This window comes from Alligator mississippiensis, chromosome 1 (assembly GCF_030867095.1).
Source record: "Alligator mississippiensis isolate rAllMis1 chromosome 1, rAllMis1, whole genome shotgun sequence".
Taxonomy (NCBI): domain Eukaryota; kingdom Metazoa; phylum Chordata; order Crocodylia; family Alligatoridae; genus Alligator; species Alligator mississippiensis.
In genome coordinates, this window is record NC_081824.1 from 255,087,849 (window position 1) to 255,101,770 (window position 13,922).

Here is a 13,922-nt window from a genome sequence, read left to right on the forward strand (position 1 = left end):
CAAAGTCCTGAGCTAGACCAGGAGTTTGCCCAGGAACTGGCTGAGGCAGCTTGCTCCAGGACAATGGTTGTCATGGGTGACTTCAATTACCCAGACATCTCGTGGGAGGATCGCTCAGCAAAATCTGAGCGGTTGCAGAGCTTCCTCTCGTGCGTGGATGACCTCTACCTGACTCAAGAAGTCTATGGGCCAACGAGAGGCAAAGCGCTGCTCGACCTGGTGCTGGCTACTGGGGAGGACCTAGTCGGCGACCTAGTGATCGATGGGAAGCTGGGTGACAGCGACCACGAGCTGATCACCTTCACCATCCGCCGAAAAGCTGGCAAGTCTGTCAGCAACACGCAAGTCCTTGACTTCAGGAAAGCCGACTTTGACAAGCTCAGGAGGCTTGTCAGTGAGGCCCTAAGGGACTGTGACCGCAGGGAGAGGGGAGTTCAAGAAGAGTGGTTGCTCCTCAAGGGAGCGATCCTCAATGCACAAACTAAGTCTATTCCATCTCGGAGGAAAGGCAGCAAGAGGGCACAGCAGCCCCCCTGGCTCTCCAGGGACCTAGCAGACCTCCTGAGGCTAAAAGGAAAGGCCTACAAAGCATGGAGGATGGGAGTCACCTCCAAGGAGGATTATTCTGCACTGGTCCGGTCCTGTAGGGAGCAGACCAGGAAAGCCAAGGCTGCAACTGAACTCCAGCTAGCTTTGAGCATCAAGGACAATAAAAAGTCCTTTTTCAGATATGTGGGGAGCCGGAGGAAAAGCAGGGGCAACGCTGGACCCCTGCTGAACCAGATGGGGCAACTGACAACTGATGCCCAGGAAAAAGCCAACCTATTAAATAGGTACTTTGCGTCGGTCTTTCATCAGCCCCATGGGACGCCCGTGCCTGCTACAGGGCCGGGAAGTCCGGGTGAGGGTGATCCCCTGCCCTCCATTAATGCTGACTTTGTGAAGGAACATCTTGAGAAGCTGGATACCTTCAAGTCAGCCGGCCCTGACAATCTTCACCCCAGGGTACTCAAGGAGCTGGCGAGCATCATAGCCCAGCCTCTAGCGCGGATCTTTGAAAACTCTTGGCGCTCTGGTGTAGTGCCCGAAGACTGGAAGAAGGCCAACGTGGTGCCTATCTTCAAGAAAGGGAGGAAAGTGGATCCGGCTAACTATAGGCCCATCAGCCTGACTTCTATCCCGGGGAAGATCTTAGAAAAGTTTATTAAGGAGGCCATCCTTAATGGACTGGCCGACGCCAACATCTTAAGGGATAGCCAGCACGGGTTTGTTGCGGGTAGGTCTTGCTTGACCAATCTCATTTCCTTCTACGACCAGGTGACCTATCACCTGGACAAGGGAGATGAGATTGATGTCATATATCTTGACTTCAAAAAAGCTTTCGATCTGGTGTCCCATGATCATCTCTTGGAGAAACTGGCCAATTGTCGCCTTGGGTCCCCCACGATCCACTGGCTGGAAAATTGGCTCCGGGGTCAGACCCAGAGGGTAGTAATTGATGGAAGTCACTCATCGTGGTGTCCTGTGACCAGTGGGGTCCCCCAGGGCTCTGTCCTTGGACCCATACTGTTCAACATCTTCATTAACGATGTGGACACTGGAGTCAGAAGCGGACTGGCCAAGTTCACCGATGACACCAAACTTTGGGGCAAAGCATCCACGCCAGAAGACAGGCAGGTGATCCAGGCTGACCTGGACAGGCTCAGCAAGTGGGCGGATGAGAATCTGATGGTGTTCAACGCCGATAAATGCAAGGTTCTCCACCTTGGGAAGAAAAACCCGCAGCATCCTTATAGGCTCGGCAGTGCTATGTTGGTTAGCACTATGGAAGAAAGAGACTTGGGGGTCATCATTGACCACAAGATGAACATGAGCCTGCAATGTGATGCTGCGGCTAGTAAAGCGACCAAAACGCTGGCTTGCATCCATAGATGCTTCTCAAGCAAATCCCGGGACGTCATTCTCCCCCTGTACTCGGCCTTAGTGAGGCCGCAGCTGGAGTACTGCGTCCAGTTTTGGGCTCCACAATTCAAAAAGGATGTGGAGAAGCTTGAGAGAGTCCAGAGAAGAGCCACGCGCATGATCAGGGGTCAGGGAAGCAGACCCTACGATGACAGGCTGAGAGCCCTGGGGCTCTTTAGCCTGGAAAAGCGCAGGCTCAGGGGTGATCTGATGGCCACCTACAAGTTTATCAGGGGTGATCACCAGTATCTAGGGGAACGTTTGTTCACCAGAGCGCCCCAAGGGATGACGAGGACGAATGGTCACAAATTACTACAAGATCGTTTCAGGCTGGACATAAGGAAGAATTTCTTTACTGTCCGAGCCCCCAAGGTCTGGAACAGCCTGCCGCCGGAGGTTGCCCAAACGCCTTCATTGAACACCTTCAAGATGAAACTGGATGCTTATTTTGCTGGGATCCTATGACCCCAGCTGACGTCCTGCCCTTTGGGCCAGGGGCTGGACTCGATGATCTTCCGAGGTCCCTTCCAGCCCTAATGTCTAATGTCTATGAAAGACATTGCAATTTCTAAACAGAATATTTCTTAAACCTCAGACTCTCAAACCTTATGACTGGACCATAAATAAAACATCACGGCAATATCTGTGGTATAATCTAGTTAGGTTGTACCTTTGGACTCCTTCCCCTTCTGATTCATAACTGCAACAAATTAATTATTGTTAAACACAGGATAGGAACATTTTGAGAGAGTTGGATTGCTTACATTCTGCAATTCCACTGCAAGTTCATTCCCGTGTCAGTTTGTCACCAAATTTTTCAAAACCAGATTCTAAGCATTAGGCATCTATATTCATATTTTAGCACTTAAATAAATGAGCTAACCTAGATACGCTGGGCACTTACAACTTCTTTCTAATAAAGAAAACACCAGGTTCAATTTCCAGTGCAATATTGATGATAAAGCAAATATTCTGGATGCATAGTAGGACTGTGTGAAGCTTCAGTCCCTGATTCGATTCGATGGAGATTCAGCCAGATTCGGTGGCTGAATCTCCAAATCTGAATCAAAGCAGGAGACCCTTTAATCTCTCCAAATCAAATCAGAACCCTCCAAATTGATTTGGAGAGATTCAGAAAGATTCAGAGATTCGGACATAGATATAGCTTTAAATGTTTTCTTCCACATACCTCAAGATAGCAGCTCATGAGCACTGCGATGCTGGGGTGCATGGAGTGTCCCCCCCCCCCCCCGGCTTAGCAACTGGTGGCTCCTGGGTCTGGGGGGCACCCAGGGTCCCCCCACAGCTGATCACTGAGCTGGGGGAGCACAGTGGGGGCCCCCAAGTGGACCCGGAAGTGGACCAGAAATACTTCTGGTCCACTTCTGGGTTTGCTGCCAAACGTGCAGGGAGCCCCCAAGCTCCTGTGGGACACTCCATCTGCCCCACCATCACAACATTCATAAGCCGCACCTGGTACCTTGAGGTATGTAGAAAAAACATTTAAAGCTGTGTCTATGGCCAAATCACTGTATTCTGAATCAGCATCAAATCTTCACATTCAGATCTGGCCAAATCGAATCAGGGACAGTGATTGGAATCAATGAATTGAATCACTGTCCCCCGATTCGGGCCAAATCCAAATCCAAATCAAATGTGACCCGTTTTGCACACCCCTAATGCTTACCTCTAACCAGAATCTTTCTTCGGCAACAATAAAATACAGAGAAAGCATTGTAAAGGTCATAGGTTAGTAGAGCACTACAGGGCATACTTAACTTCTGCAGTGCTCAGTTTACAGATAAGAGACACAACTTGCAAATGCTTATGCATTACTATAGGCAGACAAGGTCCTTTGGGTAAATGTGGTAACTTTTATTAGACCAACTAAATAGTTGGAAAAATTGTTCTTTGCAAGCTTTCGGGCACAAACATCCTTCTTCAGGCTACAGCCAACGCCCCTGCATGCATTACAGTAGCACTCAAGGGAGATGTTTAACTGACTTCAGACATGGGTAAAAGGAGGTAGGAATGGCCCCATAAGAGAAAAATAGGTAATTTAATTGGATTACATCATTATACTATTGTAAACATAATTACTTAAAATTCTCTTGGAAGATCTTTCTGGGCTAGGTATTTGTTTCATTAGTTCATTCACCCCTGTGGAGCGGGCCAGTGTAAGTTTTAAGTATCAGCACCCATTTAGGTGATGTATTGGTATGCCACTAGTCTTCTGCAATTAAATAAATGTCACCGTGAGCGCATATTCCTAATATCAAATAAACATGTCTGATGGCAACATCTGTAGCAACACATCTGTTTCATACTATGTAGTTATGAAGCTAATGAGGAGTTTCTTCCGAGTGAAGCTGACTAAAAAACAAATACATAAATAAATTGCTGGAAGAGAAAAATCCTAGAAAGCATCTTCATTCCATTTGTTGCTTGATGTTTTCTAGGTTTTATAAAAGAAAGATATATTTTATTTCTTCTGTTGGATGCACTCTCTCTCACTCCCTATCTTTTCCTTTAACATTCCAAAATCTGTCATTTCACAAAAGTATTCCAATTCTGAAAAAACAGATATGGCTGATGAACCAAATTTTGAAAACATGCTTATGCATGATCATTTTAGAGTGAAAAATGGGCCCTTTGGGGTGACAGGGCTCCACAACAGATGACACACAAAAAACAAAAACTTACAAAAAATTACCTGGGTTGAAATAAAAGCTCATTAAATTAAGTTTGCTCAAAATTTTTTAGAAACAACTTTTTAAAAAAGCTAATAGCATTATGCAAAAAAATCATTTCAAACAAACAGTTTATGAAGTCAACATTTTACTTTTGAAAATGTTCATCAGGTCTAGTTCATAAAGCCTGAAGCATCTGTTCAGGCAGACTTGGAGGCAGATTGGCAGCTTAATTCTCAAATACAGAAGAACCATGAGCTGTAAAAGAACATTTTAATCTTGCATTTGAATGTCATTGCCATAACTTGCAGTGCAGAAGGGAACAACAATTCTCAACCTTTTTAGACTCAAGGCACCTCTTGGAAAATACCAGCTCTTAGCTTTCACTTGTGTTTTGACTATGGGAAAATAACAGAGCAATTGTTCTATTGCAAAGAACTCAGAAAGACCAAAACAGGTCAGAATATTTTCAACACTATTTGAAGTCTCTGGATTTATCTTGTGCTTCGTGCTGAGATGTTTGCACACCCAACAGTGTTAGTATTGTGCAGCACTCTCCAGCACCATTAAAATGATATCGCAGCACCCTCACTGAAAATCATGGTGCAGACACACACAAAGTAGAATGGGCATAAATGTTGGTAGGGGAGCAAGCATGTAGAACTATATTTCAGCACTGAAAACTTCATTTTAAACTTCAGTTCAATAGAACTATTGCTGTGATTTAAAAGTTAAGCATATGCTTAGTACCCTGCTGAATTGGATTCAAATATCTGGATTGTGTGCGAACAAGTATCAATTTCAAAACTGAAATATAAAATTAGGCAATTACTGTGCAGAGAATTCCTGTGGTCACTCCATTTGTCAACTGGGACTAAAGAAATCTAGAAACATCAGGAAAAGTGCACCAAACATCTTTTTAAACATTTGTAATGAGAACATTTTAAAGCATTACCAGCGTCTTTAAAATTGTTCTTTCACTGTTCAATTTCAAGTAAGGTTAGAGCTTTCAGTGCAAAGAAAGCAGATGAAATAATAGCTCAATGTTGTATTTCTACATCACGTCCATGTAAAATTCTCAAAGCGTTTTATAAAGGTTAATGACTAAACCTCACATTTTACTGCTGTGTAGATAAGTAGTATTGTCTCCACCACACAGAATAGAAAATTGAATCACAGGGTATAAATAATTTGTCCAAGGTCACAAAATTCAGTGGCAGAATGGAACTAGAACCAGAACCACAACCAGAAGTATGATTTGACTGAATGACCATGCCTTCTGATTATATCAACTTCACCTTATAGCTAGAAAGGGAAAAACAGCAATGCTCCTCAGTAATGAGGAGAATTATGCACCGACCCATGGGACTAGAAGAAAAATGAGACAGTAGTTCTCTTCGAATATGGAGTTTTTACAGTCCAGAGGGTTAGGCAACAAGATTGGAATATTATGCCATGTGGGTCTGTTACTGAATTAGACTTCCCTTCTCAGCAGGAGCTGCCATCTAGCATAGGATCATATTAATTCTGGCAATAGGTCTCAGATAGGGCTGAAAATGGAAGAAAATACCACCTGTGCTATTTATGGTATATTCCTTACAGTATATTTCAGTTTTAATGATAAAAATATAACATTATATGGTAATATTACCCAGAAAGACACATTATAAATTGTTATGACTCACATTTGCTATAGAGGGAATAAAAGCAGTCATTCAAATCAGTCTAAAATTGAGCAGGAAAAACATTTAATGACTGTTTGAATTAATACATACAATCTGGGCTGGTTTCAAACTCAAACTTGCGGCTATTGGTCCCATATCCAGCTGCTGTTCGGGCTCGGATTTGGAACACGTATGTGGTATCGGGTTTCAGGCTACTGATGGTAACGTTGGTTCCTTTTGCTCTCAGAATAGTATAGCTTGTCTCTTGCTCCTGCTTTGGGGGAAGATATTACCACATTAAAACCCAACACACACCAAATCAATTAGAGAGACCAAATATTTAGCACAAAATTAGCTGCATGACATTGTCAGTTTTTTCTGAATAATAACAATTATGAACCAATTAAACTTTGTGCAGCCATTCAATTTAAACCATCATGAGCCTGTAGATTAATAAGAGTCTCAGATCATTAGTGGTTCTTTTGCCTGGTATCATATATTCTATTTATGACATTTTATTTAATGTTTTCATATCACTTTGTCTGTAACCTGTAATATTACAAGAAAATGATTATTAAAATGTTATCTGAAAACCATAAAGCCTAGACTCACCAATTGCACCAAATTGGAAGCTGTTACAGGCTAATTTAGAACATTTTAGTGCTTTGCAGACCTATTGCTATGGCTCAGCTTTTACTGCAACATGTTTTACAAATCAGTTTGTTCCTTTATAGCAATTAGAGCAAAATATTCAAACTCTTTACTTTGGTTTTATAGAGAGTTTAAAAGAACTATACTGCAGTTAAACCATGCGCCCAAGCCCACTCAAGCAAAATCCCACTAAACTCAACAGAAGCTTTGCCTGGGTGAGGACTGCAGAATCAAAGGAGCAAGGTATGTATGCTTTTTATCTGTGACTGCCAAAGAGCAATGTATATATCCATTATATCCACACCTCATATGTTAGAACACAAAATGTTTTGCAGTACATCTATATTTCTCATAGAATGTTTCATATGTGAGCAAAGAAACACCCACGGCTCCAGTAACTTAGTAAGAGTGACATTTCATATATTGCAAAAGTTAATTATGCTAAGAAAATGATGGGTAACTTGATAGTCCAGTGCTTTAAATACTTGTTTGTAGTCTGAGGTGTCTGTGCAGTAAGTATTATTAAAGCCAGCCTGTGCTATAACTGTTTTTGGCTTCCTGAAAATGGCAGCTCAGGAAAAACTCTGGATAACAGCTAAATACTGTATTAACTGAATATCACATGTACTTTCCCCTCCTAAATCAGCCCTCTAAAATTGGAGTGTGCGTCTTCAACAGGGAAGCTGATTTTTCTTCACTGGAACAGAAGTATGGAGGAACAGAAGCAGGGAAACACTTATGGGGGGGATGTGGTAAGCAAGGAAATACAGGTATGTGGAGAGCTGTGAGGAATTCAACTGGTCCACAGGGATTTATGTGAACTTTTTTTTTCTTCAAAAGCTACTTTGTGGGCTTGAACACTTAAACTGAATATAAAATGTTGCTGACTTGACTGAGTTTGCCTGGCTTCAGGAAGATGCTGAACTGAACTTGGTGTGTATTGAGAGCAAGCACTCTCACCTAGCTTTGCATTATATTGGGCATATCTACACGAGATGCTGACTGTGCAGTAGCTTGATTATACTGAGCAGTAGCGTCATGTGGCAAAACCCATGATGTAACACTACTGCACAGTAGCATTAGCCTACTGTGCAGCAGTGTCACAAAAAAGGCATTCAGTGGTGCTACTGTGCAGTAACTCAGGTTACTGTGTATTTTTTTAGTACTTGTTTATACAGTAAACAAGTAACCAATACGCAGTAGTGTCTTGTGTAGACACAGCCACTGTGATGTTTCAGAATATTAACCTAAACTTGGGAGGCTCTGTGTTTATTGTCTGGATGTACCAAGAGTACTGAGGCATGAATCCTGAGTTTGGAAAGTAGACTGTATACTTTCACACCCCAAAACTTGCTGCTTTTCTTACTCACATAAGGAATTCAACTACTGAGGGCTATTTTATGGTAAAGACAGATGAACACATTATACCAGGGGTGGGCAAAATATGGCCCATGGGCTGGATGTGGCCCACCAGGCCATTCTATTTGGCCTGTGAAGCGCCTAAAAAAATTAGAAAATTTATATTTATCTGCCCCTGGCTGCCTGTCATGCGGCCCTTGATGGCTTGCCAAAACTCAGTAAGCGGCCCTCCGCCTGAAATAATTGCCCGCCTCTGCATTATACTGAGCTAAAAGAGTGGAGGGGAGGTATGTGCGTGGGGTCTTACTGTCTATCAGCTGATTCCCTGCAATTCTTTGAGGTTTCCCTGGTAAACGGACGCTCAACTAGGCAGTTTTCCCCTAAAAGAAACTGAAGATCAATTATTATGTTTTATCTTCCACTTACAGCAGGATAGGAGTGGAGTAGGCAAAAAAAATAAAATAATAATTACCACAAATTATCTGATGTACAATACAATCCTTCCCCAATCCTTTCACCGAGTGTAATGTGTATGTGTGTCCATTCACTTGCTATGTATGCATTGTGGTCTATGGCACAGTATGGAGAAACTGGAATGAACGTTAATGTAGCTAGCTCAATTAAGAAAAGACAAAAAGGAAGGAAAAGAAAAAACAGCAGTAGCTGCAACAATGCTAAGCTCAGCACCAGCTCATTTATCTTATGTTTGAAAGGAGAAATTAGTCCCTCACTGAGCTTTGTCCTGCTCTGACTAGACTACTTTAGATCCCTGAGCTAGCTGGTTTGAAATAGTTCAGATATCTTTATATCAGCCTGAAGCTTCCAGTATGGAAACACCAAAAGAGACTTGAATCCCAGTTCATGAATGTACTGATGTATGTGCATAATGTATAAGCATGTGAGTATTTCCACTGGGCATATCTACACATGCATTAATATGCTTTTCCTAATGCACATTAAATTTAATACCTCCAATGTGAAGGTATTTATACATGTGTCCAGAAGTGGGGGTGAGGAGGAACTTTAATTAGAGTGGCTCGGACAGCTTTAGTTAAAACATCCCCACCACCATTTTTCAGCACGGGGATGTTGATACATGTGACACTGAAGTCTGCTAAAGTCCAGTAATTACCACACCCCAGCAGACTTGATTAATTGAGTCTGCTCCGATGCGCTGTGATTACAGCATGATGGAGTAGCCTCGCTGCATGTGTATTAGCTTTGAGATACTAAATAAATGTGCATTCGGCTGCCATAAAGTGCAGTAGTCTATTTTATTGTGCATTAGTGTATTAGCATGTTTTTTTACATAATGCTTTAATGCACAGTAAAATAGGATACTGAGCGGTAAAGCTCATGTGTAGATGCACCCACTGGGCATGTCCAGACAAGCCCACACATGCTTCTTGCAGCATCCCAAGCACCTTTGAGACAGCCATTGGGGGGCCTGGGGGAGTGGGGAGGGCTGGGTAAGGCAGCCATCGGGGGGGCGGCAGGAGCCAGCAAGGGATGGGGCCAGGCGGAACAGCAATCGTGGGGGCTGGGGGAGCAAGCAGGGATGAGGCGGTGCATGTGGACCCTGGAGGAGAGCCACAGCCCCTGTTGCGGGGCTGTGGCCCCTGAGGGGGGGAAGTAGCCCCTGTGGGGGGTCATGGCCCCTGCTGGGGGGCTCTAACCCCTGTGTGGGGGGGGCATAGCCCCTGTGGGGGGCAGCAAAATATATATTCATGCATTCATGAATCATGTATTTAGAGCTCACTTTAATATTATGATAGCAACACTCATAGTTTTCCACATTGCTTTAACACTGTAGATATATCAATAAAACATTGCCCATCTGATTGCTGTCTCTCCGTCTCACTCTCTCTCTCTTTATAGTGGACTTTTGTTTTAATTGTGGAGGAACATGGATTTTGGGGTATTTTACAGAGTGACTCTCAGATTTTTTTATCAGGGATTTTTCAGTTTTCCAATAGGGAACACTAAAATTCCTGCTAGGGAGGCCAGTGGCAGGACCCTGCTTGCTCAGAGCTGGTACCTTGGATCCAGCTGGTTGTGACTTACCTTGTGGCCAACTGGGGCCAGGAGGACATGCTTTGACAGTTCAAAGCAGGTCACCAAACCCAGAACATCTTCTGGGCAATAACTGTCCACATGGCCAGGCAGGGGACACACATGGCAGTAGTGCCACACAAAGGCCAACTCTGTAGCCATAGCCCACTGGCAGCTGGCCCAGAGGGGCAGATGCCTCATCCAGGTCTGACAAGTGCACAGCAGGTCACAGCCAGGCAGCAGCTCCCACTCCCAGACTGCTGCAGTGGGTAGAGGGTGCAGGGAACTCTCAGGGCTGCTTCAGCAGTCCACCTGGCACAAGAGGTAGTGTCCCCAGGTACCAATTGGCCTGGCCCTAGAAGCTCCTGAGAGTGAGTAGCCCTGAGCTTGTTGCCAAGACAGCTTTTTGTACTGATGGGGCCAGGACAGGGCAGCTTTTTATACTGCTGGGGACAGCACAGGTGCTGGCCTCGGGCTCTAGCTTCCCCTGGCTGCAGATCCGGGAGGAGCCAGGCAGGGTTATTTTGCCCCAAGTGGCACAATTTGTTCCACAACAAAGTGCATGTCCGAGCACATGCACCAATGCAAAAAGCCCTGGCTCAAATTTGCACTGCTTCTATATGAGATGCTGCAAGTGCATGTGCTTGCATGTGTAGATGTACCCACTGATGCTAAAAAGACAACATTTAAGTGACTTTTATAAATGGATCTCTAAATAGGACTTCTTTATGAGAGTAAGATGGACTGGACAAATTCAACAAAGAGTGGTTACTTCTACAAAACCTCTATCATGTTCCATTCATTTTCAGAAATTCATTTTATCCTCTATTTTTTACCCCTTATATATAAAAAGCGTGTGTACGGTTAAACATGCAAGCAAAAATATACAAAACAGTCTGAAAAATTAATGGGTTGACTTAAATGTATAACTTTTCACTTTAATAAACCTAGATTTACTTCTTAATTCGATTTAACTAGATTTAACCTAAATTTACTTCTTAACTACCCTCCCTCCACCCCCCAAATTTAAGTAAATGCTTTGATTTCTAAGCCATAACATTTTTTGCTTTTAAAAATGTAATTTTTTTGTGTATGATTTAGGCTGGATATTCAGTTTAATCTGACTTCAGGTTCCCTTCAGACAGTACAAATATTTCCTTCTTAGTGGATGTATATGACAGACAGAATATGTGGTGTTGGCTATATCAGTTAATAATATGCAATGCCACTCTGAAAATAAATGTTTAAAATCATGGTATGGAGGATATCAAAGTATCTTAGTTTATGGTAAGCTTTGTAAGACACATGTTTTGTAAGTCATTTTTTATGTGAACAGTAATCAAATCAGCATGACACCACATAAAAGCCTTAGTTTATCTTTCCTGGGGACAAGGGAGAACTTCAGAGATATGGCACACTAGTCACCATCAGCAAAAGGAATATACAAAAAGAAAAGAAAATCTTTGCCAGGAAGAACTTTAATCAAACACTCACTTAGTTGATGAATTAAATCTTACGTGTTCTATTTAAGCATTTCCTCCTGGTACACTAGATATCATCTTTACTAGAGAGAAAATCCTGCTGTTATTAGTAGTGTCTCATACAATGAAAACCGTACCATTTTAATCTAGGTTTTCCCATAGAAACTTCAGGTAGATTTAATATTTACAGTGGCAATGTTAATGAAAATAAAGGGCATGTTCTTTTTTAGATAAACAGACTATCTATGAAATCTTTTATGGATCAGTTGTGGCTAATGCACATTAGAAGCTAAAAAGAGCTATAGCTATCTACAATTGAAAGAATATTTTTGCTTCATCCAGAATCTGAACTGTGCATTCATAAGATAACTTAACAAAAAACCTCTCAAAACCTACTGGACCTAGCCAGCAAAAAAGAGGGATTCAGAGTTTGAATGAGGCTAATATCTGATTATCTACAGTTTATTCCAGGGGTGTGAAATTTTTGGCCCCACTGGCAGGACAAGTAGTCCATGGTTGGTTTCTTTGAGAAGTCAGCATGTGGGGTTGGGCTCCATGCATTTGGATCAGGTCCTCCACCCCTGAGCCACCCTGCCCTGTCTCCACATGCCCTGATTGGCCCCAGGAGCCCAGATAGGCCCCCCTCTCTGGCCCAGACCCATACATCATGATCAGGCCCTGAGTCACCCTTGGCTGTCCCCATGTGCCCTAACTGGGCCCTGTGCTGCCTGGCCTGGCCTCACGCATCCTGATCAGGCCCCATGCTTTTCTGGCTCCATGAATGAGAAACCCCAGCCCTGCATTGCCTTGGTCCAGCCCCATACACCTGGATCAGGCAACGCACCTCTGGTCCCACACACCTGATCTAGTGTACTATCCAGCCCACTGGGTTCCCCACAGTATGGAAATCTGGCAGCAGGGGAATGGCAATAAATGCTGCTGCTGTTCCCCCTCTGCCAAACTTCTGGATTCATAGGGACTCATGAGATCAAGATGATATTGTTCCACAGGCTGGGTCTGTTTTGCAGGCTGGGGATCATGCACCCCTGGCTATTCCCAATGGGTATGTCTAGATGAACATGGATGTGCAGTATGCGGCACCACAGACCTGTCTGCAGTGCTGCACACCACACATGCCGCTCATGCAGGCATTCCCTGCATTACTACTTTGCAGTATGGGGGTGTTTTTTTGCCCCTGGGAGATCCTGGGGTCAAAAAAACCTGCACCTAAAAAAAAGCAGGCCGGTGCACATGGTGGAAGTGTGTGCCACTCAAAACCAGAGCTTGGCTGGCCGGAGCCACACTCTAGCTGCCAACCACACTCCCTGCTGCAGGATTGCTGTGGTTGCAGCTCCCAGAGGCCCCCAGAAACCCTGGTAAGGCTGCAGGGGCCAGCACAGTTGCTGACCCCAGCCTCCCCTACTCCACCCAGAGCAACATGTCATGTACCAGAACATGTGTGGCACAGGCGTTCCCCAAAGACAAGTAGTAGCAGAAACAAGTTCCCACTCGTGGGGACCATGCCCAATGAGTCTACAGCTACTCCTTGCTTAACGTTGTAGTTACATTCTTGAAAAATGTGACTTTAAGTGAAACGATGTTAAGAGCATCCAATTATGTCACAGTAGTTACCTACTAGCAGGCGGTGGCCAAATAACATTATGACTGAACATTGCGCAACTTTAAATGAGTATGTTCTCTAATAAATCAGCAACGTAATAATGGAACAATGTTAACCGGGACAATGTGAAGTGAGGAGTACCTGTATTTAAATGATAAGGTTTACTTGGGAGAGTGAACATTTGTAGGACTGGGGTTTTAAGCCCAAATGCACCACAAAAAACTTTAAAAAGCAGTTAACCTCAAGCACAGGTATACTACCGCTGTCCACGAGGGGGCTATTTATATGGCTGTGGTTGGCAAAGCACTTGGGTATATGCTTAACTTGAGTACTATTTTGAATACTATTAAGTATATGCTTAACTTGAGTATTATTTTGCACAACCTTAAAAAATGAACATGTATTTCCTCCAGCTTTATTAAACTCTCTCTCAAAGTATTAT

General features: G+C 43.5%; 1 protein-coding gene across 2 annotated transcripts in view; it reads right to left on the bottom strand.

Annotated features, from left to right (window-relative positions):
- EPHA3 (EPH receptor A3) overlaps positions 1 to 13,922 on the bottom strand; it is a 377,391-nt gene that overhangs the window by 93,384 nt on the left and 270,085 nt on the right. The window contains exon 7 of one of the 2 annotated variants that reach the window (XM_019476436.2): positions 6,428 to 6,587. In XM_019476436.2, coding sequence (XP_019331981.1) covers positions 6,428 to 6,587 — 160 coding nt within the window. Of the gene's footprint in view, positions 1 to 6,427; positions 6,591 to 13,922 lie in introns of both variants that reach the window. The other variant, XM_019476435.2, reaches the window with a different exon arrangement.